General features: G+C 43.3%; 1 protein-coding gene across 4 annotated transcripts in view; it reads left to right on the forward strand.

Annotated features, from left to right (window-relative positions):
- The window catches only part of GPLD1 (glycosylphosphatidylinositol specific phospholipase D1), a 59870-nt gene that overhangs the window by 36205 nt on the left and 153 nt on the right, over positions 1-23512 (forward strand). For all 4 annotated transcript variants that reach the window (XM_086370032.1, XM_086370029.1, XM_086370030.1 and 1 more), the window contains 13 exons: positions 515-635; positions 3832-3968; positions 7202-7388; positions 12378-12488; positions 13835-13909; positions 14012-14168; positions 14853-14994; positions 15778-15883; positions 15971-16064; positions 18484-18660; positions 18986-19146; positions 20718-20744; positions 20842-20892. In XM_086370032.1, coding sequence (XP_086226158.1) covers positions 515-635; positions 3832-3968; positions 7202-7388; positions 12378-12488; positions 13835-13909; positions 14012-14168; positions 14853-14994; positions 15778-15883; positions 15971-16064; positions 18484-18660; positions 18986-19146; positions 20718-20744; positions 20842-20892 — 1546 coding nt within the window. The remainder of the gene's footprint in view (positions 1-514; positions 636-3831; positions 3969-7201; positions 7389-12377; positions 12489-13834; positions 13910-14011; positions 14169-14852; positions 14995-15777; positions 15884-15970; positions 16065-18483; positions 18661-18985; positions 19147-20717; positions 20745-20841; positions 20893-23512) is intronic.

Below are 23512 nucleotides of genomic sequence, written 5' to 3' on the forward strand. Positions count from 1 at the left end.
GTAAGCATTTCTGAAACCTGCCTGGCTTTTTAGGGATCTGATATGTAGACTTGTGAAAACATAGGATTTAAAAATGTATTTTTATTGTATAATTAATTCTCCCATGTCTTTAAAGCAAAATCAGTCCACTTGCATACCAGTTTCCTGAATAGCTATGACCATTTCTGGGCCATTAATATGAAATGTTGATTTAACTTCTGATTTTTTTTTTTAGTAATCTGGAAAGAATTCAAACTCATACACTTATAGAACTTTGAGGCTACAGAAAATATTTTTGTAAGGACTGGCTTTTTCAACCTTGGAAATGGGTTTATTAAAAGGTGTTGTGGAATATCCTATAGAAGTTTTTCTAAAATTTTGCTTTTTGTGTTGCTGTTTCTTCAACTTGCAGATGTTAAAATTTTATGACATTTTAACCTGGGGTTAACTTGATTACATCTTCAATTCACCCTGAATAAGGGTGAGTTGCTATTTCCTCAGTCTTAACTATTTCATTCCTCTCTCTTTCTAACAGCTCAAAAGTACAGAAAAATGGTTTTCATAAAAATGTGACTGCAGCCCTAACTAAAAATATTGGAAAGCATATAAACTATACCAAAAGAGGAGTGTTCTTTAGTGTGGATTCCTGGACCATGGTAAGAATTTTCTGCTTTTAATGGAGAGGTACATTCTGCTTCCTGTGATACTGCATTTTGTAGGATCACTGGCTGTTTAATCGTTCAGTGAAAGTCATCTGGGCATGAGCCAGGCTCACAAGTATCCTTGGTCTTCAAGTCTGGTTTGTTCTGGAGACATCCTATGTCGAAGGTCTGAACCTCAGTGGCCTTTGGAAAGCCCAGTGGAGCTCAAGGTGGCCCTTGGGTCACTCCTGCTCTGTCCTTGGTGCAAAATGTGTCAGCAGTATTGCAGGCTCATAGTGCAAAGCCCCACACCAAGGGAATGCCACTGCCTATCCAGTTCCTCCATGAGATCATCTTAAGTGTCAGCCATTCTGCTGGGGTGATAGAAGATGAAAGGGAAATAGTCTCTGATGTTTAGAAAATTTTAGTCTAATGGGGTGATAAATACAAAATTAACCATTTCTGAGTAAGATGCAACTATACCATGGTTGGTGGGAGGAGAGACACAGCCTCTCAGATTAAAAAAATATTATGTAACTGTCATCAGAGAAGGTTTCATGCAGAAGCTGGAATCTGAGTTAGGCCTTAAATAGTAGCCAACTAATAGTTTTTCGTCACTGAGCATGTATTTCTGGTAATGGGTTAGGAAAGTTTCAGGATGTTTGGAAATTTGAGCAGTCTTATTTGCCCGGAACACAAGACAAGGAATCAAAGTACTTGCGAGAGTCGGGAAGGGGAATCGGCATCAGATTGTAGAGAAGGGTTTAAACGATTTTGTGACCTGGGTGAGGGCCCCATAGAGCCCGCTTCACGGTGCGCCGCCTGTGCAGTCATGTAGAAGGTCCCCTTCGTCGTGCTTAGAAGGGCCGCCTACTTGCTTTATTTACTCATTTTAAAGTTTTAAAATATTTGTTTATTTGGCTGCACTCGATCTTAATTGCAGCATGTGGGATCTAGTTCCCTGACCAGGGGTTGAACTGATGCCCCTACATTGGGATCACGGAGTCTTAGCTACTGGACTACCAGGGGAGTCCCTCCCCATATTTGGTTTAATGCTCTGCTGTTATTGCCTTAACATTCTTACCTTTTTTAAATTTAAATTTTATTTTATACTGAAGTGTAGTTGACTTACAATGCTGTGCTCCTTTCAGGTGTATGGCTAAGTGATTTAGTTATACATGTACATATATAGCCCTACTTTTTCAAATTCTTTTCCTGTGTAGATTGTTACAGAGTATTGAGTTCCCTGTGCTCTAGAGTAGGTCCTTGTTGATGATCTATTTTATACATAGCAGTGGGTATGGGTTGATTCCAAACTCTTAATTTTCTCTCCCACACTGTTTCCCCTCTGGTAACCGTAAGTTTGTTTTCAAAGTCTGTTAGTCTCTGTTTTGTAAATAAGTTCCCTGTATCATTTTTTGAAGATTCCGCTTATGATATGATATTTGTTTTTCTCTGTCTGATTTATTTCACTTTGTATGATAATCTCTAGGTCCATCCATCTGGCTGCAAATAACATTATATTGTTCTTTTTTATGGCTGAGTAGTATTCTGGTGTGTGTGTGTGTGTGTGTGTGTGTGTGTGTGTGTAAATAGATATACACACACACACCACATCTTCTCTGTTCATTCTTCTGTTGATGGACATTTAGGTTACTTCCATATCTTGGCTATTGTAAATAGCGCTGCAATGAACATTGGTGTGCATGTATTTTTCTGAATTCATGGTTTTCTCTGGATATTTGCCCAGGAGTGGGATTACTGGATCATATAATAAATCCCATTTTTAGTTTTCTGAGGAAACTGCATACTCATCTCCATAGTGGTTGTATCAATTTTCATTCTCACCAGCAGTGGAGGAGGGTCAAATTCTTAATAACTTTTGAACAAGCAGCTCTGCATTTTCATTTTGCAATGAGTTCTGCAAATGATGTACCGAGACGTAGACCAGGAAGCTCTGTCCAAACACACATCACGCATGCTGCAATTATTTGTATCTGTCTCCTTCACGAAAGGAAAAGTTGTGTAAGAGAAGGAGTTTACATTCCCAAGGCCTGGCGTGATGCCTGGTATGGCTATTTCTGAATGAAAGAGGCAGCCAAAAGTGGGCCTCAGGTGAGCAATCCGGGGGCGACCTGCCAGAGAGGTTAGACTGGAAAAACAGAAGGCTGAGTCCCTTCCTGCAGGGCTCTTCTAAGCTGTGCTTCTCTGGAGCCTGGGCGTCCAGGGCTCCCCACGGCTCTGAGCTGAACCTGCTCTGGGGCAGCCGACAGTTCTCATTTGATCTTATGTCACCTGGGGTGGATTTTGAGTTGTGTTCCCTGAGCTTGGATGGATCTAGTGCCTGGCCAGTTTGCTTGGGCCCACTCTTGTCTGTGTGTGTCTGCAGTAACCACACTAAGAACAATTCGGCACCCTAAGCTGGGGGCCTTGCTGTCCCCCCATTTCTCTTGCACACAGCTTCCAGCCCCTCATGCCTTCCCAGCTTCTTGGGACTCAAAGCAAATCTAGCAGCCTCTCAATCTGAATATGGTTGGGAGGGTTTCTGGCATCGTGGTGGCATTCCAGTTCATTTGTTTGTGGGGAGAAAAGGATATATATATACACAAATATATTTATAGTTCTAGATTTGAGTGGACTTACCTTCTAAAAATTTTAATTTTTTAACAATTATTTTGTTTGGTTACATCCTGCACATTAATAGACTATCCTAACTTGGTTGGTTCAGGTTAATCTCAACTGACTCTTTCTTCTCGTGATGGTCCTGACCTTTAGGCTAGAACTCCCATCCCTGAGCATATATTGTGGGTATGATTTCACTCTCCTAATTTCCAGTCTTAAGTCTCCTTACATGTTGATAGGAGTCAATAAGTTATTTTTCAGCACTTGTGAAAACTTGTTTCTTAGGACTTCCCTGGTGGTCCAGTGGCTGGGACTCTGTGCTCCCAGGGGCCTGGGCTTGATCCCTAGTCAGGGGGCTGGGTCCCACATACCACAACTAAGAGTTCAGATGATGCAACTAAAGGACCCACATGCTGCAATGAAGACTGAAGATCCTGCGTGCCCCAACTGGGACCCAGTGCAGCCAAATAAATAAATAGATGTTAAAAAAACCTCAAACTTATTTCTTAAAGTCTAATGCCTTTGACATGAAGTGGTAGCTTTGTTGATTATGCTATGTCTTTTTCTGTCTGTAATCATTTAATTTCAGGATTCCTTATCCTTCATGTACAAGTCTTTGGAGAGGAGTATACGGGAGATGTTTATTGGCAGCTCTCAGCCACTGACACATGTTTCTAGCCCCTCAGCATCTTACTACTTGTCATTTCCCTACACAAGGCTTGGTTGGTAGGTATGAGTGTATCTAATTCCTGAACGTTTTCATCACTATTAATTTCAAGCAGTCACTCGCAAGTATTTAACATGGTGCCTGTTAACACTTCATTTTCCAATCAGTTTATCAACAAAAACATGAATTTATTGCTTAATTTATGGTAATGATAAAACTGTCTCCTTAAAATTGCTCAAAAATGTTTTTTTGTTAAACCTTGATTAAAAAAAAATTATTTATTTTTTAATTGAGGGTAATTGCTTTACAGAATTTTATTGTTTTCTGTCAAACCTCTACATGAATCAGCCTTAGGTATACATATGTCCCCTCCTTCTTGAACCTCCCTCCCATCTCCCTCCGCATCCCACCCCTCTAGGTTGATACAAAGCCTCTGTTTGAGTTCCCTGAGACATACAGGAAATTCCCATTGGCTATCTATTTTACATATGGTAATGTAAGTTTCCATGTTACTCTCTCCATACATCTCACCCTTTCCTCCCCTCTCCCCGTGTCCATAGGTCTGTTTTCTATGTCTGTTTCTCCATTGCTGCCCTGCAAAAAATTCTTTGGTGCCATCTTTCTAGAGTCTGTATGTATGTGTCAGTATACGATATTTATCTTTCTCTTTCTGACTTACTCTGTATAATAGGCTCATCCTATCTAATGTATAATAGGTTCATCCATTTCATTAAAACTGACTCAAATGCATTCCTTTTTATGGCTGGGTAATATTCTATTGTGCATATGTACCACAACTTCTTTATCCATTCATCTGTCTATGGACATCTAGGTTGCTTCCATGTTCTAGCTATTACATAGTGCTGCAATGAACATTGGGGTACATGTTTTTTCAGTTTTGGTTTCCTCAGGATATATGCCTAGGAGTGGGATTACTGGGTCATATGGTGGTTTTATTCCTAGTTTTTTAAGGAATCTCCATACTGTCTTCCATAGTGGCTGTATCAATTTACATTCCCATCAACAGTGTAAGAGGGTTCCCTTTTCTCCACACCCTCTCCAGCATTTATTATTTGTAGACTTTTTGATGATTATCATTCTGACCAAAAAACATGTTTAAATATAAGGAAGTTTGACTTTATTAAATAACCACAGCAATAAACTATTACATTATAGAATATTTTTAAAACTTCAGTGTTTTTTGGAGATAGATTATTACACGTTTTTGGGCATCTAATGACATTAGGATAAAAGTGGGTGGCTATTATACTGACAGGACTATTATAACTTCATAAGGCAAAAGCCTGGGACACCACAATAATAAAGAGAATTTTAGGGATTCCTCTGATTTTTAAAGAACAACTGTTACCAAACTCAACTTAGGTTTCCATCACCTGCTGCATAGCAAAGTCAGTGTACTGACAGCAGGTGGTGGTGAAGGAAAGCACAGCGTGTATTGCAGGGCACCAAGCAAGGGCGATGGGGATAAGCCTCAGGTCCACTCCAATTTGGTCTCTGAGTTAGAGTGTTTTAAAGGGGAAGACCAAGGAAGCTGGGATCAACAGCCTGTGACATTTCTTAATCATAATTTCAGGGGTTAGGATGTTTCTGGTTTGCAATTCTCTGGCCAGGTGGTCCATGGTTTGGGGATCTGTTAGCTTATCCTGCCCTGAAGAAACAAGCTGTGTTTGTACGTTAATGATGACATCTACAACATCAATTACAGTACATTAACAGTGTTATGGACAATAGTAGTTTTAGTCATCTTACTCTGGTTGATTAGTGTTCAGTTAGCACAGGATTGAGGTCAGAGGGCACAAGAAAGGGAATAAAGGTTTGGATAGAGAGATTAATCATAAACTTGATAAGGGAGCTTTCTTTTAGGGGGACTCTGTTTCACAACCAAACAGCCCAAGGATGTAAAAGTGACTGTTTTTTTTGGAGGTTTTTATAAAATGTATTTTTAAAAATCACACTTTTAAAATACAAATAACATTGCAATTTCCTTGGAACAATAAACCAACAGCCCTTCCTCTTCAGGCTGCTAATGTATTCAGCTCCAGCCCAAGGAATGGGGGGTGAGTGCTATCTTAACTGGCTGTTCATTTGTGAATAATGAATGGTTCTTCTTGGCCGCCTTCCTGAAAATCCAAATGAGGGCCTTCTGCTGGGCTGTTTGCCACATGGACAGGGGTGCAGCACAGAGCTCCTTCTCGGGGGCCATTACTGGCCAGGGTCCCACCTTGAGAATACAGACCAGCAGTGTCTCCATGGTGTGTGTCTGACCCCATCCAACAGGCGTCACACCCGTTAGAAACTGCTCTTCTCTTTTTCCTCGGTTCTGCTGTTTCTTGTTTTTAAAAAAATTATTTTTGGCTGCACTCGGTCTTCATAGGCTTTCTCTAGTTGCGGCAAGTGGGGCTGCTCTTTGTTGTGGCGTGTGGGCTTCTCATCACACTGGCTTCTCTTGTTGCAGAGCAGGGGCTCTAGGCACGGGAGCTTCAGTGGTTGCAGCACGCAGGCTTAGTTGTGGTGCACTGGCTTAGTTGCCTGCAGCACATGGAATCTTCTGGGACCAGGGATCGAACTCATGTCCCCTGCATTGGCAGGTGGAGTCCTAAACACTGAACCACCAGAGCAGTCCCTGCTATTTATTCTTTATGTGGCCATCAGAGCCAAAATAAATACATGACTTGGTCATTCCAGCCCCAAATGAGACATTTGAACAATTGACTCAGTTTGTCCCTCTCTTTAACCAGCAGGTCATAGACTCTTATTTAGAAACATCCACTAAGTCTCTTTAATTTTTTCCAATATAAGGCACTCTGTGTAGCTGTGGTAGAAATAAAATGGTCTACTTACCACAAGCTTGTCTTTGATCAGCTGACAAACTGAGCTGCATCGAGCCAATTGTAAAACGATCTGTGTCACTGGCTCGAGGTGAGTTTCCTCTCTGTTCTCAGGTGGAGCCTGGAATTGTGCTTTGTCTGCTCTGGGTTTTGCATGTAGAACAAGAAGCTTTGTGAGGGTGTTTTTTGTGTGTTCAGGTTCTATGGTCCAGAAATGCTCCGAGGCCTTGATTTGTCCAATTTCGTCTTTTGTTTTTTTCCTCCGGAGAACAAGACTGAATCCCACAAACAATATAACCTCAGAAGTGAATATAACCTCTGAATATTTTTGGATGGAAAAACCAATGAGAGGAAGTTAAATTCTAAAATCTAGAAAGGAACAGGAGACAGTTCTGCCCAGAGCTCTCAGTAGCACTGCCGTGGGTTCTCTCTTCTTCTTACAGGGCAATGACTTCAGCTGATCTCAACCAGGATGGATACGGTGACCTGGTGGTGGGTGCCCCTGGCTACAGCCACCCAGGCCGCATTCACGTGGGGCGCGTGTACCTCATCTATGGCAATGACCTGGGCTTGCCCCCTGTCGACCTGGACCTGGACAAGGAGGCCCACGGGATCCTGGAGGGTTTCCAGGTGAGGCCGCATCTCACATTTTCCCTTTCAAAGTTGATAAGCCACTGCCAGCCTTTCCCGGCACACTCTCCAGGATAAATGTCCAATGGCGAGAACAATGATAGTAACAAACAGCCAGGGGCCTGCATCTGTGTAGTGACTTTTATTTTGAAAAGCATGTTCACTTCATTGATCTCATTGTCTCTCTATCTTTTAATGGTTTGTCCGACACCTTCCTAAACACCCATACTATCGAGTGCCTTTGAATAACCAATCAGGATGTGATGTCTTGATAATATGATAATACAAAACCTTGTTTTGTTTTGTTGGGGTGTTTTTTTTTAATATAAATTGTTTTTTTATCTTGTAAGAATTTTATTTAAAAAATTTTAAAAACATTTATTTTTGGTTGTGCTGGAGCTTCATTGCTGTGGATGGGCTTCCTCTAGTTGCAGTGAGAGGTGTCTACTCTCTAGGTGAGGTGTGTGGACTTCTCATTGTGGAGCTTCCCAGGTAGCTCAGTGGTAAAGAATCTGCCTGCCATTGCAGGAGACGTGGGTTCAATCCTTGGGTTGGGAAGATCCCCTGAAGGAAGAAATGGCAACCCACTCCAGTATTCTTACCTGGAAAATTCCATAGACAGAGGAGTCTCATGGGCTATAATCCATGCGATTGCAAAGAGGCAGACACATGTGTGCATCTCTTGTTGGAGAGACAGGCTCTAGGGGGCACGAGCTGCAGTAGTTGTAGCAGGTGGGTTACACGTGTTGCTGTTTCCTTCTCCAAGGGATCTTCTCAACTAAGCAACATGTTGCTTCACAGCATGTGGAATCTTCTTGGAGCAGAAATTGAACCCATGTCTCCTGTATTGGCAGGTGGATTCTTAACCACTGGACCACCAGGGAAGTCCTCTTGGAAGAATTTTAAATTCACAGAAAAGTTGTAGAGACAGTCCAGAGAGTCCCCATGTACCCTCGACCCAGTTTTCCCTGTGTTAACATCTTACATAATTATGGCATTCTTGTCCAAATTAGGAGACCAACACTGGTCAATTACTATTAACTAAACTCTAGACTTTGGTCAGATTTTATTCCTTTGTGTTAAGTGGTTATTCATTACCAGAAAAATCCCACAGTGACTGTACAGATAGATGTTCCACATGAAGGCAGCATGAGTTCCTCTTGAAAGCACTAGAGACCTGGAGAGTTTTCCTCCTGGACATGATTGGTATTCGTCCTTACGTGAGGGATAAGTAAGGAGGGGCTGATTGAGCCCTGTTACCCACCACAGATGAGTGTGGGGTCTTTGGTGGCACTGCAGACTCCAAATGTCAAGCATCAGGGGAGTTGGGGGTCAGACTTTTACTTGTCCCAGACACCCCACTAAACCTTTCATTGTGGAGTTAATGGTGTGAAAAAATAGGATGGTGCTCCTGAACATACTTTAAATAATGAAAAGTCCAGTGGTTTATAATCTAGTTTAAGCTCTGATAGGTCTTCCCTGGTGGCTCAGATGGTAAAGAGTCTGCCTGCAGTATAGGAGACCCAGGTTCAATCCCTGGGTTGAGAAGATCCCCTGGAGAAGGAAACAGCGAGCCACTCCAGTATTCTTGCCTGGAAAATCCCATGCATGGAAGAGCCTGGCAGGCTACAGTCTATGGGGTTGCAAAGAGTTGGACAGGACTGAGCGACTTCACTTTTACTTTAAGCTCTGATGGAAGGAGCCCCTGAGTCCAAGAGGTGTTACTAAGTTGATGGCAGAATACGTGATCACACAGTCCCAGAGGGACAGGGACAGCATTTTCTGGGCCCTTCTGACACCACATGAAAAAGGTCCAAAATAAATTAACCCATTCCTGTTACTTCTTTCTTCTTCACCAAGCCATTCCCCTGTCAGACTGTGGTGTAAAGTATAATCCTTTGGGCTCCTGTAGACAAGGAGTAAGAGAAGCAGCTGCTTCCTGTGGATGGGAAACTCCATCCAAGATCCTTGGAGTGAGGAAGGAGGTAACTCCATGCCTTTGTCTCCCAGTGTCCTTAAGTAATGGGGAAGATGCCACATATGGCATGCGAGATGGGAATTACAAGATGGGAATCTTGTAGCCATCATTCTTGGTCTGCAGTTAACCTTTCTGGTCCTTATCTATAAAATGGAAGATTAAGATAGATATCTCAAATTCAGTTCAGTTGCTCAGTTGTATCTGACTCTTTGTGACCCAATGGACTACAGCACACCAGGCCTCCCTGTCCATCACCAACTCCTAGAGCTTGCTTCAACTCATGACCATTGAGTTGGTGATGCCATCCAACCAATCTCATCCTCTGTTGTCCCCTTCTCCTCCTGCCTTCAATCTTTCCCAGCATCAGGGCCTTCCCCAATGAGTCTGTTTTTTGCATCAGGTGGCCAAAGTATTGGAGTTTCAATTTCAGCATCAGTCCTTCCAATGAATATTCAGGGTTGATTTCCTTTAGGATTGACTGGTTTGATCACCTTGCAGTTCAAGGGACTCTCAAGCATCTTCCACAACACCACACTTCAAAAGCATCAGTTTTTGGAGCTCAGCTTTCATTATGGTCCAGCTCTCACATCCATACATGACTACTGGAAAAACCATAGCTTTGACTAAATGGACCTTTGTCAGCAAAGTAATGTTTCTGCTTTTTAATATGCTGTCTAGGTTGGTCGTAGCTTTTCTTCCAAGGAGCAAGAGTCTTTTAATTTCATGGCTGCAGTCACCATCTGCAGTAGTTTTGGAGACCAAGAAAATAGTCTGTCATTGTTTCCATTTTTTTCCCCATCTATTTGCCAGGAAGTGAAGGGACCAGATGCCATGATCTTTGTTTTTTGAATGTTGAGTTTTAAGCCAACTTTTTCATTCTTCTCTTTCACTTTCATCAAGAGGCTCTTCAGTTCTTCGCTTTCTGCCATAAGGGTGGTGTCGTCTGCATATCTGAAGTTATTAATATTCCTCCTGGCAGTCTTGATTCCAGATTGTGCTTCATCCAGCCTGGCATTTCGCATGATGTACTCTGCATATAAGTTAAATAATCAGGGTGACAATATACAGCCTTGATGTACTCCTTTCCCAATTTGGAACCTGTCCATTGTTCCATGTTGAGTCCTAAATGTTGCTTTTTGACTTGCATACGGATTTCTCAGGAGGCAAGTAAGGTGGTCTGGTATTCCTATTTCTTTAAGAATTTTCCAATTTGTTGTGATCCACACAGTCAAAGGCTTTGGCATAATCAATAAAGCAGAAGTAAATGTTTTTCTGGAACTGTCTTGCTTTTTCTATGATCCAGTGGATGTTGGCAATTGATCTCTGGTTCCTCTGCCTTTGCTAAACCCAGATTGAACATCTAGAAGTTCACGGTTCATGTACTATTGAAGCCTCACTTGGAGAATTTGAGCATTACTTTGCTAGTGTGTGAGATGAGTGCAACTGTGTGGTATTTTGAACATTCTTTGGCATTGCCTTTCTTTGGGATTGGAATGAAAACTGACCTTTTCCAGTCCTGTGGCCTGCACTGAGTTTTCCAAATTTGCTAGCATATTGAGTGCAGTAAAAAATTTAATAGCATCGTCTTTTAGAACTTGAAATAGCTCAGCTGGAATTCCATCAAGCATCTGCCTATTTTAGAATGCTATGCTTTTTCTTGGAATGAGTTACCCTGCAGGAGGGCTTGCTAGTAGAGCTGGTGTTGATGAAATGAACCTATTTTCAGCTGGCAGGGGCCCCTTCTTATGGGTCCCCAACCTGCCCCAGCTTGCTTCTATCTCCAGGCAATCCTTTCTCGTTTATTAAGTACCCACCACACCTCCCCCTTCCTGGTAGAAAGAGGCTGTGTTCTCAGATGCCATTGCACATCTGAGATTAACCAACAAATAAGAGAGAGATTAACCAACAAATAAGAGATGTGGGTTCTGGGGTGTGTGTGTGATGTAGCAAGCATCATTTGTGCAAGACTCTTCATTGCTAGATAAGCTGTGAAAGGATAGGAGAACCTCATCAGTTACCTTTATGTCTAGGCTGATTCCAGACAGCAGGAGATAGAAGATCTAGAAAACCCACCTTGGAAGAAAATGGTACCTGAATGGGCTGAATTTTCCATCTGTAAAACATGAAATTAGAGGCTAATATTCCATGTAAAATGCTTGAACAGTGTCTACAGCAGAATCAATAGACCCTTCGGTAATGATGGAGATGCTTTAAAGCTGTGCTGTTCAGTATAGGAGCTACTAAGTGTTTTGATTTCTGAACATTTGAATGTGGCCAGTGAAACTGAAAAATTGACTAAAGTAATTTAAATATTACAGCCACATTTATCTAGTGAATACTGCACCAGTCAGTACAGCTCTAGAACATCTTGAATATTAGACAGACATTAGTTGCTGTTAAGTGATTATCATTTTGGGTACTTTCCAAGAGGAGTCTAGTCCTTAATAAGGATACACAAGACCATTTTCTGAAAACCTAGAACTTTTAAGGACCTATACTCTTTTTTTTTTTTAATTTTAATTGGAGGCTAATTACTTTATAATATTGTGGTGGTTTTGCTATACATTCACATGAATCAGCCATGGGTGTAAATGTGTTCCCCATCATCTCTCAGGGTCATCCCAGTGCACCAGCCCTGAGCACCCTGCCTCATGCATCAAACCTGGACTGGCGATCTATTTCACATATGTTAATATACATGTTTCAATGCTATTCTCTCAAATCATCCTACCCTCGCCTTCTTCCACAGAGTCCAACAGTCTGTTCTTTACATTTGTGTATCTTTTGGACCTACAGTCTTCTCTCCGGCACCTTTTCTTCTCCTTGAGGCAGACAGATGTGCCAGAAACATCTTTAGGGTGAGCTAGCCATCTGGAGGGTCATGGATGTGTTACGAGCAGGCTACAGTCTTGTTCCTCGGTCCTGGGTGCTCGATGGGGTCCCCAGGGAGTGAGGTGTGCTCTTCAGAAGGTTGTGGCTCGGCCCAGGGGGAGTAACTGGTGTCTCTTCAGCCCTCAGGTCGATTTGGCTCGGCTGTGGCTGTGCTAGACTTTAACATGGATGGCGTGCCTGACCTGGCGGTGGGAGCCCCCTCGGTGGGCTCCGAGAAGCTCACATACACAGTAAGGAGGCTGGTGGGGAGGGGAGGATAGTGGGAGTGGAGGCTGGTGCCCATGGAGCCTCCGGAGAGAAGCAGGCAGAAGGGGTGCCAGGCAGTGTTTGAGGGGAGATGATCCCGGCCCTCCATTCAGGCCCTTGCTGTGACCTCAGGTTACCTGGCAGATCCTGTTCCTGCCTCCCTGGCCTCAGTTTGGCTTCACAGGTGGGATTTTCCAATTCCACCAGGTCCTGCATTCTCCTTCCCTCCATTCCTCCCCCGGGGATGCTGAGAGATGGTGAAGGGAGGCAGAAATTCCAGCTAATCCACAGCTTCCTGTCATGGGGCAGGGAGGTGAGTCCCTGGATCCTTCCTCTCAGGCATGGAATCCAGCACATTCCCTCTTTTTCTCCCTGAGAGCAGAGATCCTGGGTCCTGGCCCACAGGGCTCTCCTCCCCTGAGTCCTCACCGTAGCCGAGCACCGTGAGTGGCTGTGGAGTCAAAAGCCCTTCGTCACCCTCTCCCACCGGGTTCACCTCTTCCCCTGTCTCGTCAACTCTTGAGTCGTGGGAACAATTTGTCATCCAGACCCATCAGGCGCCCTCATGTTAGGACTCATGCTCATCTAGTTCCTTCTACCTGGAAAACCCCTTTTCCATTTTTCCCCCCTGTAGCAGGTAACGCATCACTTCCTGGAGGAAGTGTGATCTAAACCTTGGTTCAGGGGACTCTATTGTCCTGTGCTCGCTGCCCCTTTGTAGCTCCTCACACTGCAGTGTCACAGTTGCCCCTTGGCCAGCTTTTGGGGAGGGTAGAGATTAGTCTTATCCATCACTGTGTACTCAGTCCTCAGCTCACCATGGAAAGGAAATGATTCTAGAAGGAGGAGGGATGGAGAGAGGCAAGTTGTAAGATGGGAACAGGTTCATCACACCGTAACAGCACGGCCTGTGTCCCAAGGCAAGTGAGTGATACTGACAAGATGTACTGGTGTTGAGAGAAGTAATGGGCTGGGTTGTGGTGGTGGTGGAGCTTCGTGGAAGAGCCAGAAGCTGAGCTGGGCTTTGATAGGGTCATGGGCAGTTGAGTAGCTCATTCTGCAAATATGGTGAACAATTATGGATGGCAGACCCAGAGCAAGATGTGGGGGAGACCATGATGAAAATGACGGTTTCTGCTTTGGGGACTGACTCTTAATAATCTGATGGAAGAGACTGATGCAATGGACTGGACACTGACTTCAGTCAGTAACTGAGCTCCTGACCCTACAGGGCTCTGACAGTGATTTCTTTCATCCTCAGTCATCTTTGTCTTGCTCTTATTTAAGATTCCCAGGTCTCACGATCACACTGTGGTTTGTCCTTTTCTAGGGTGCAGTGTATGTCTACTTCGGTTCCAAACAAGGACAACTATCTTCTTCCCCCAACGTCACCATCTCTTGCCAGGTATGTTGACCACCTTCACCAGGTACAGAAAACAAGAGCTCACCATATCCTAATTGCCTCAAGGCTGAATTAAAAGTGGTTGGGCTCCCGTTTTCTCTTCAGGATACCTACTGTAACTTGGGCTGGACCCTCCTGGCGGCAGATGTGAATGGAGATAGTGAACCGGACCTGGTGATTGGCTCCCCTTTTGCTCCAGGTGGAGGGAAACAGAAGGGAATTGTGGCTGCATTTTACTCTGGCTCCAGTTACAGCAACCGAGGTAGTGCTTGCTAGGGTTGGGGTGGGGTGGGTGGAGATCCCCACTGCTCTAGTCTGTGGTGCCTTCTCTTGCATATGGATTTTGGTCCTATTTTCCTTGTTGTGTGTGGTTTCACCTGAAATCTCTAACACTCTTCCAGATGTTCCAGCAAGTGATGTGGACAGAGTTACTGACTATACAGAAGGATCCAGTGTGTCGACCTGGATCCAAAGCAGGGGGAGGGGGGTGGGCAGTAGTTACCCTCATAGTGTCTCAATGGAAGGATGAAAAGCATTCTTCAAAAGTATCACTCAAGCATCCCAGTGATGCTCCAGCTGTCCAACAGGCCTTTTTTGGTGGGGTGGGGTGCACGCAGTTTGTGGAATCCTCAGCCAGGGATTGAACCCAGATCCTCGGCGGTGAGAACACAGCATCCTAACCACTGGACTGCCAAAAAAATTCCCAACAGGTCCTCTTTTTAAACAGCACCCTCCATTCCACAGAGGCTAGCTCTAGAAATGTATTTTTCGTATGACGTGTCCCATTTCTGATGTTGGGGCGCTGGGGACAGGTGTGGGGGGCACATAAGAGTTGTGGCAAAAACAGCCCACTGAACCCATTTCTCATTATCCTGCACAAAGGGCCACTCTTCCCATTCCTGTAGTCTTTCCACGTAAAGTAGAAGGCACTGCTTGTCTTGTGCAGAAAAGCTGAATGTGGAGGCTGCCAACTGGATGGTGAAAGGCGAGGAGGACTTTGCTTGGTTGGGGTACTCCCTTCACGGTGTCAATGTCAACAACAGGACTTTGCTCCTGGCTGGAAGCCCGACCTGGAAGGACACCAGTAGGTGAGACCTGATGTGGGGTGCAGGGACCAGTGACACAGGAGCCGGGTGCCTGAAGCCCGGGGAGCCCACTGAATGTGGGGTTCACAGGAAGTGGCTCTGAAAGTCCTACCCTTCAAGGAAAAGCAAAGACTGGGTCAAGTTGCAAATGTTCCTTTTTAGAAGTTTGAGCGAGAGAGCTCTGTTATTTTGCTAGGGTGGTCTGGATGGCTTAAGCAGCAGGAATCGATGATCTCACAGTTTCGGAGATTAGAGATCTGAGATCAAGGTGTGAGGGGGTTGCTATCTTCCAGGGTGCCTCTCTGTCACTTACAACCTTCTCCCTGCGTCTCATGCAGCCTCTTTTCTGTGCATTGATCCCTGGTGTCTCTCCCTCTTCTTATGAGGACACTAGTCATATTGGATCTGGGCCCCACCACGATGACCTCATTTTAGCATAATTAATTACCTCTTTAAAGACCCTGTCTCCAAATGCTATCACATTCTGAGGTACTGGCGGTTAGGATTTGAACATATGAATTTTGGGGAACACAATCCAGCCCATAACAGGAGGTACCCCCCCCATTTTGTCATTTGGAAAGTAGAATGTGAACCTCTTAACCTGGAGAGCCTTGATATTGGGGTTCATTCTGAAAGCTCCCCTACAGCGATGACAAGGACCAGTAGCATGGGGTGGAGGGGGCGCCGTGAGTGGGGAAGATGTGGGTCATCTTTCCTTGGACCTGAGCACCTGCCCAGGGCGGTATCCTGTGTCCCAGCACCCAAGCCCAGTGTGCTTGCTTCCAGTCAGGGCCACTTGTTCCGCACTCGTGATGAGAAACAGAGCCCTGGACGGGTGTACGGCTATTTCCCGCCAATCTGTCAAAGCTGGTTTACCATTTCCGGAGACAAGGTATGGTGGCCCCCTCCCTCCCCAGCGAAGTGGACACCACAGAGAAAGTTTCTCAGCTGTACTGTAGTGACTTACTGCATTTCACAGGCAATGGGGAAACTGGGTACCTCCCTGTCTAGTGGCCACGTGATGGTGAACGGGACCCGGACCCAAGTGCTGCTGGTGGGGGCCCCGACTCAAGGTAGGTCACCCGCCATGAAACTTCACTTTTTCATGAATAGCTGTGTCACTCCTTGACCATGTCATACTGAGGGAAAGTTATGAGCTCTGGAGGCAGATGGACCTGAGTTTGAATATTTGTTTTTCTCATTAATAGCAACCTGGGTTACCTTGGGGGAAGTTGCTTTTAAACTCCCTGAATGCAAAATACAGCTTACAGTATCCACATTCAGAGATTTGTTGAAAATCACACATGAAAGTAACTTGGTGTGTTTTTAAAACTCCTATCCCACTGAGCTTGGAGACACAGCAAATTTTATAAACCAGTTCACCGGGAACAGGTCCACTCTGAGAGTTTATTGTTAATAAAACAGTATTTTGTTTACTTTATGGGAAAGTTAGAAACAAAACAAGCAAAAAATGATTCTCTCCAAGAGTATAAAAGTGGATTATGCTTATTGTAGAAATTTGTGAAAATATAAGGAAATATATTTTCACACCTAATATTATATCTTGAGCATGTTCTCATATTAAGTATACCTGTATCACTTTTTTTTTTGCATATGTACATGCCAACATTTACTGTCGGATGGCCCAGTCTTAAGGCTCTTAATACATACTGTCAAATTATTTTTCAGAAATATTTTTGTTTCATACAATGTACTTGAATAATAAGCATAAGTGAATTGGGCAAAGGAATGGTTAAATTTTTCAATTCACGAGTTAAGTCAGCAACTTGTTATAAAGCTGTGTCCTAACTCTGCAATTTTTTTTTTTTTTTTTGCTACAGAGTCTAGTTAAACTCCTGCAACACACATTACTAATTTTGTCTCACCACTGTTGGTGTCAGAGTGCTGTGAATTAGAGCATCCCAAATTTTCTTAGTTTTGGCCCCTTTACTGCCTTAGTAATTTTCTCTATTATAAAATACTGTATAAAATGTAAAACAGAAAGGTTAATTATATATATCATGATATATGTGATATATAAATGATGCTTTTTGAGATAGTCATATAAATTCACCTGCAGCTGTAAGAAATAATAGGTCACGTTACATTTTATCCAGCTTTCCCCAATGGCATCTTGCAAACCACAACCAGTGTCACAAGCATGTTATCAACATAGATATAACCCACCAACCTTGTTCAGATGTTCCTCTTTTTACTTGTATTTTGCCCATGTAATTTGAGGGGCCCAGGGAAAATAAAAACCTAGTAAATTATCCAGAATTGCAGGTCAGTCATGGGGTCGCAAAGAGTCTGACACGACCGAGCGACTGAACTGAACTGAACAAGCCTAAAGCCACACACAGGGCCTCTCAGCACAGGGCCCCGAGTGACTGAACAGGTTGCGTGCTGTGTGTTTCTGTCCTAACAGCTCCTCTGGGGCACTGTGCCGCTTCCCAAACCCTGGAATCGGATCATCCTTTTGACCTGCACTGCTTTTCCAGTGGTGCCTGCATTTTATCATAACAACCCGTTATGATAAAACTCCAATTTTGCAAAGATATGACATCATTGAAAGGACTGTAGGGAAGGGATCTAGTGTGGAAACTGTGACCTTCCCCAGCAGGTGGGCCATGTGGCATCAGACAGATGTCACTGTCTCACCAGCAAAGATTAAAGACAATTGAGTATACCCATGAGTTCACTGAAATGTTTCCGTGTAGAGTTGGGGAATCACAGCTCTATGGACAGATTGAGTGAAATGTGAAAAATCTGACCCACTTGCAGGGTGAGTTCGAGTAAACGAATAATTAGGGTTAGGCCTATCCTCCTCACTCTCCCCACAGCCTCTGGCTCGGCAGGATCTCTGGGTCCGACTGTGGCCATGACGCACAGCCGTTTAAATATTCAGTGGAGCTTTTACGGTACTCATTAAAAGCTACAAAGTATTTATGGTATGAAAAAGAATACTCAATGGCAAGGTGGTGAGACTGGGAAATCACACACTGCTGGTGAAATGTAAACTGATGTGCTTTCTCTAGTAAGAGGTTTGGCAAAATGGCAAGAGCCTTAAAACTAATATTCATTCCCCAAATCCAATGCTAGATGGGTCCCTTCTAAAAAATCTGCTCTCAGAAAATGAAATTTTATTTTAATAAAGGGGGAGGGATCATAGTAATTCATAAATATCATTTATCTTAGTATTAATTACAAAACCAAAACTTTGTAAAAGGAATTTTGTAATCTGCAAAAAACCCCATTAAAATGTGTGTGTGTGTATATGTACATATATATCACTCTCCAGAAACAAATATATGCATTATATACATTTTCTTCTTTATACTCTTTTTGGGTGTTTTCCACACCTTTTGCAATGATCATATGTAAAGTCTTGGCATTCACAAATCTGACATAGTCTCTCCTGTGTCACTGCAAGTCTGTGTCCTCGCTTCGTTCTTGTGATGGTGGTAGCTACTGTTTCGTGGTTTATTTCAGATGTCGTGTCTAAGGTATCATTCCTGACCATGACCCTGCACCAAGGTGGGAGCACTCGGATGTATGAACTGACACCTGACTCACAGCCTTCTCTGCTCAGCACCTTCAGTGGAAACCGCCGCTTCTCCCGATTTGGTGGCGTTCTGCACTTGAGTGACTTGGATAATGATGGCTTAGGTAGGAAAGGAACAGTGGCTCTGGCCAAGAAGATGGGTCCCCCTCATAGGATCACCCCTGTTCTAGCCTCATGAATCAAGACCAGAGCCGGATGTACAAGAGTGAGTTGTATTTCTTGAACATGGTGACATGAGAGCTACCCACATCAAGGAATGATGAAACAGAAAACAAAAGCCTCTGACTGCGTTGGAAAGAAATCAGGGTAGACCAGTGAAGGATGCATTATTATTAGTGGGAGGCTGGGTGAGGATCCAGCAGTGGAACAATGGAAAGGATGACAGCAAGGAATAAGACACTTCCTTCTGCTGGTTTTCATTGTTCACAGATGAAATCATCGTAGCAGCCCCGCTGAGGATCACAGACGCAACTGCGGGACTGATGGGGGAAGAGGATGGCCGTGTTTATGTGTTTAATGGCAAACAGATCACCGTGGGTGACGTGACAGGCAAATGCAAATCATGGGTAACTCCATGTCCAGAAGAAAAGGTAAGTGTTGTACACACTTCCACACCAAACTGGGAAAGGACGGCTACTTGCTGATGCTTTGGTAAATTATGTCCACTCTAGAACACTTACTTTCTACTTGGACTCAGGTAACCTGACCCATACCTAAGGTCAGAACACAGTCGCTGGCTTGAAAGCCGCCTGCTTTCCTGCAGTTCTGCAGTGTTTGCCCCCAGAGCTGAAGTTCAGCTGGATGTGGTGTCTTACTGGTTCTTGGTTAGGAGCCCACAGCAAAAAACAGGCTATAGCCACTGGAGTTTCATGAAGACTCCAGCTCTTTTTATTTCATCTTTCATTGCTTAAGTTCCCTGGATCTAAAACACTTGGCTGTTATTTTAAACTTAAAATTTAATTTTCAAATTGGAAAAAGGAAAGTTTATTGTAAAACTATTAGAAAATGCAGTACTAAGAAAATGAAAATCTACCTAGAATTCCACTCTGCAGAGATGTGTAGTAACCTTTTGATGTGTGTCCTGCTAGTATTTTTTTCTGTGAACTTAATTACTACCATTTATGTACAATGGCAACCCACTCCAGTACTCTTGCCTGGAAAATTCCATGGATGGAGGAGCCTGGTAGGCTGCAGTCCATGGGGTCGCTAAGAGTCGGAAATGACTAAGCGACTTCATTTTCACGCATTGGAGAAGGAAATGACAACCCACTCCAGTGTTCTTGCCTGGAGAATCCCAGGGATGGGGAAGCCTGGTGGGCTGCCGTCTATGGGGTCACACAGAGTTGGACTCGACTGAAGCGACTTAGTAGCAGCATTGTGAATTTACTCTCTGTGCCTGGGCTTCCCAGGTGGCACTAGTGGTAAAGAATTTGCCTGCCAATGCATGAGATGTGGGTTTGATCCCTGGATCATGGCAACCCACTCCAGTATTCTTGCCTGGAGAATCCTATGGACTGGCAGGCTACAGTCAAAGAATTGGGCAGGACTGAAGAAGTGCCTAGCACTATGCCTAGCGCTTTATATAAACATATAAAATCTAATTCACATCAAAGTTATTAACTTGGCATTTTGTTCATTATAAAGAAACTGAAGATCAGAGAAGGAAGTTGTTACAGGTCACACTGCTAGGAAACGGTAGAACAGGGACTTGAACCAAGAGCTGATTCTGAAGCACACCCTTAAACCGTTACACCGTGTCTGTGTGTATATATTAATGGATATGATCCTATTGTACATGATTTTGTATACAATTTTATAACTTTATCTTGTTCTACCTATCAATGTAATAAGTCTTCTATGCTTTCTATATTCTTACACAATATATCTACCAGATACCTAGCAGTTTATCTGTAGATAAACCATTTAAGTGACTACTGTTAGTCACTTAGTCTATTTCAAATTTTTGCTGTTATAGTAAGATAAATATTCACATAAACATATTTATACATCTATTTTTCTGAGCTAAATTCCTGTAAGAATTTCTGGTGACAAAGGGCTTCTCTAAGATGTAGAAATTTGAATGAGTATAATTAAAACCGGTTAAAGAAAAAATCCGTGAACAGCAATAACACTGTCTCCCTTTCTTATCACTCTCTTTCAGGCCCAATATGTACTAATTTCTCCTGAAGTAAGTATCTTCTAAAAGAAAAAAAATGCCCTTTCCCAAGTTGATAAAATCATATGGTATGTTTTCAAAGGCCATTAACAGACCGTGTGTTTCACAGGCAGGCTCAAGGTTTGGGAGCTCTGTGATCACTGTGAGGTCGAAGGAAAAGGTAAGTGCCAAGACTGTACAGCTTTGGTGTTTATGAGTTTGTTCTAAGGTTGGGATTTGAGAGTGCTCTCATTTTGCATGTATTTTAGATTTCATTTGAAAAACAGGGACTCACAAAAAAGAAAACACACAATCCCATAATTTTTTGGTGAAAGATTCTCCTTCCTACCCCTCCAATTTCATCCTCTCCAATAGGGGTTGGCAAATTACAGCCTGTTGGCCAACTCTAGCTGGCTGCCTGTTTTTGTGTAATCTACAAACTAAAAATGATTGACATGTTTAAATGACTGGAAAAAATGAGAATATTTTGTGACACAAGATATTTATAAGAATTCAAACTGCAGTGTCTCTAACAAGCTTTACTGGAATATAGATAGCCACGTTCATTCTTTTCTCTTCCTCTGCTGCTTGTTCAGTTGCTCAGTCGTGTCCGACTCTTTGTAACCCCATGGACTGCAGTTACCTCTGATACTCCACCACAACTGCAGCTGACTGATGTCCCACAAAGCCTAAATTATCCTGGTCCTTCACTGTTAAAAAGTCTGCCAACCCTTGCCATAATGGCTAAGCACTGTCAATATATTTTGGTTCTTTAGGAATGAACCAAATACATACTAACAATATATTTGTTATGTATTTGTTTCTTTTTGTATGACTTTAGAATAATTGTGCAAATATCTCTGCTGGCTAGATTTCTGGAAGACAACTAGGTCAAAGGATATGCACACTTTGAATTTTAATAGCCATGACACATTTAAAGGATTTTATCTGAAAACATACAGCTAAACCACTGATTTCACTCATTTATTTAAGGACATGACATTGTACAGATCTGTGCTAGGCTACGAGAGAGAAAGAGACCAAGTGTCTGCTCTTGAGGAAAACTAAGATTTATTTTATTTAACATGTGGGAAGTTAAATGGCAAGCAAGTATAGTAATACATGCTAACTGGAAGTGTGAACTGTGCTATGAAAGGCTAGGGAAGCCGTCAGATTTTTGAGTACAGAACCAGGTCTACAGGGCTTGGTAGGCGCTGTGGCTTGGACTTGAAGGCACTGTGGTGAAACTGCCCTCTACTGGCCAACAGTGCAAGTAGCCCTTTAACTCATTTATAGGCAAGCTTAACCACAACAAAAAGAGAGATGGATTATAAGCTTATGGGGGGCTTCTCAAAAGACATGATCATAAGAATATCATAAATTTGGTTTGCATTTTAAATTTTATTCACTTTCCAAGAATCAGACGTTACTAAGAACCCATGAACTGTATACAAATAATGAACCATTGTTTATACCAACTGAAGGGGGTCGTGTAGATAATTTGATTCCTTTCTGTTTAACACTGCAAATTCATCTCCCTAATTACAGTTCATGAGTCGATATTAAAATTACTCCACTTTCCCAACACATACCTGAGGCTGGGGGCCCTGAAGAACTCTTTTGAGTGTGAAGATAAATCAAAGGTTATGTTTTAAAAATGGACACAACCTGAGAATGATGAGTGGATGGCCTCTCACCAAGACATGAGTAAAAGTTACGATTTTGAAGACTCCTCTCTTCCTTTCTCTGTGTGAGCATTAAGTAACCAACTAGAATTAGGAGGACCGCTTACTTCTGTGGTATTGCCACCAGGTCTCTGGAACCTCCTGTGGGGCTGCCTTCAGCCAGCCTGCCAGCCCTGGTGGAACAGTGTTGTAGACAAAGAAACCTGAGACATGCCCCCTGCCCCCCAGGTGCTTAGAATCTAAGTGGAAAAATGAAACATGCCCATGAGCCCATCCAGGCCCATTTATGATGACCCAAATCCCAAGGCAGTCAGAGATCAGTGGAAATTGGCTGGGGGAGTCGGGGAAGGCCTTGCAGCGCCCCTGGGGCCTGAGTGGATCCGGAAATCAGAGGAGGCTGACTGGGCAGAGAGAGGGCAAGAGCAGGGGAAGATTTGATTTTAGGAATGAAGATGGTTTAACCAGGAAAACAGGAGGCAGCTTGTGGCCAAACTACAGATGTATCCAGTAAATGAGCAATTCCACAAGTAAGAGTTTACAGCTTTGTTCTTCCCCTCTTAATTGACACTGTGGTATTTAAAAAGATACACGCAAAGGGTTATGCATAGTACCTGACACATCTGGATTCCATTGGGAGGTTTCAAAATTAAGTCAGTGAAAAACTTCACAGGTTTGGTCACACCCTGCTGTACCCGTCAGTCAGTCTGATCAGCCACACCTCACCTATCAGCCATGGTCCAGAAATACTCTTGGTAGTTTCAAAACTAAAATCCACTTCCAAAAATGTTTAAAAACTTGTATAAGCTTTGAAGGCAACTTTGAAAGCAGCAGGGGCAGAGGTGGTGTGAACACACTGACAAAGCCAGATTACTCCAGATATGCTGTCTACACTGCACCAAGCTAGCATGCTGAACAGACACACACAGATGTCCTTTTCTCTTGTGTACCTGAGAAGGAATTAGCGAGAACTTCCTCAGCTATGGTTTTCTGAACCTACAGAGCTGAGAGAGGGTATTTAAACCCAGGGAAAAAGGCATTTAAGCTCAAGCCCTTGTCTGGCCAATGTCTAGCTTGCTTTTTCTAGCTCAGAGCATAACATGATGCCTGGACTACAGC

The sequence above is a fragment of the Bos grunniens genome, chromosome 23 (assembly GCF_055505025.1).
Source record: "Bos grunniens cultivar Pamir isolate PY7600 chromosome 23, Bosgru_T2T1.0, whole genome shotgun sequence".
Classification (NCBI taxonomy): Eukaryota; Metazoa; Chordata; class Mammalia; order Artiodactyla; family Bovidae; genus Bos; species Bos grunniens.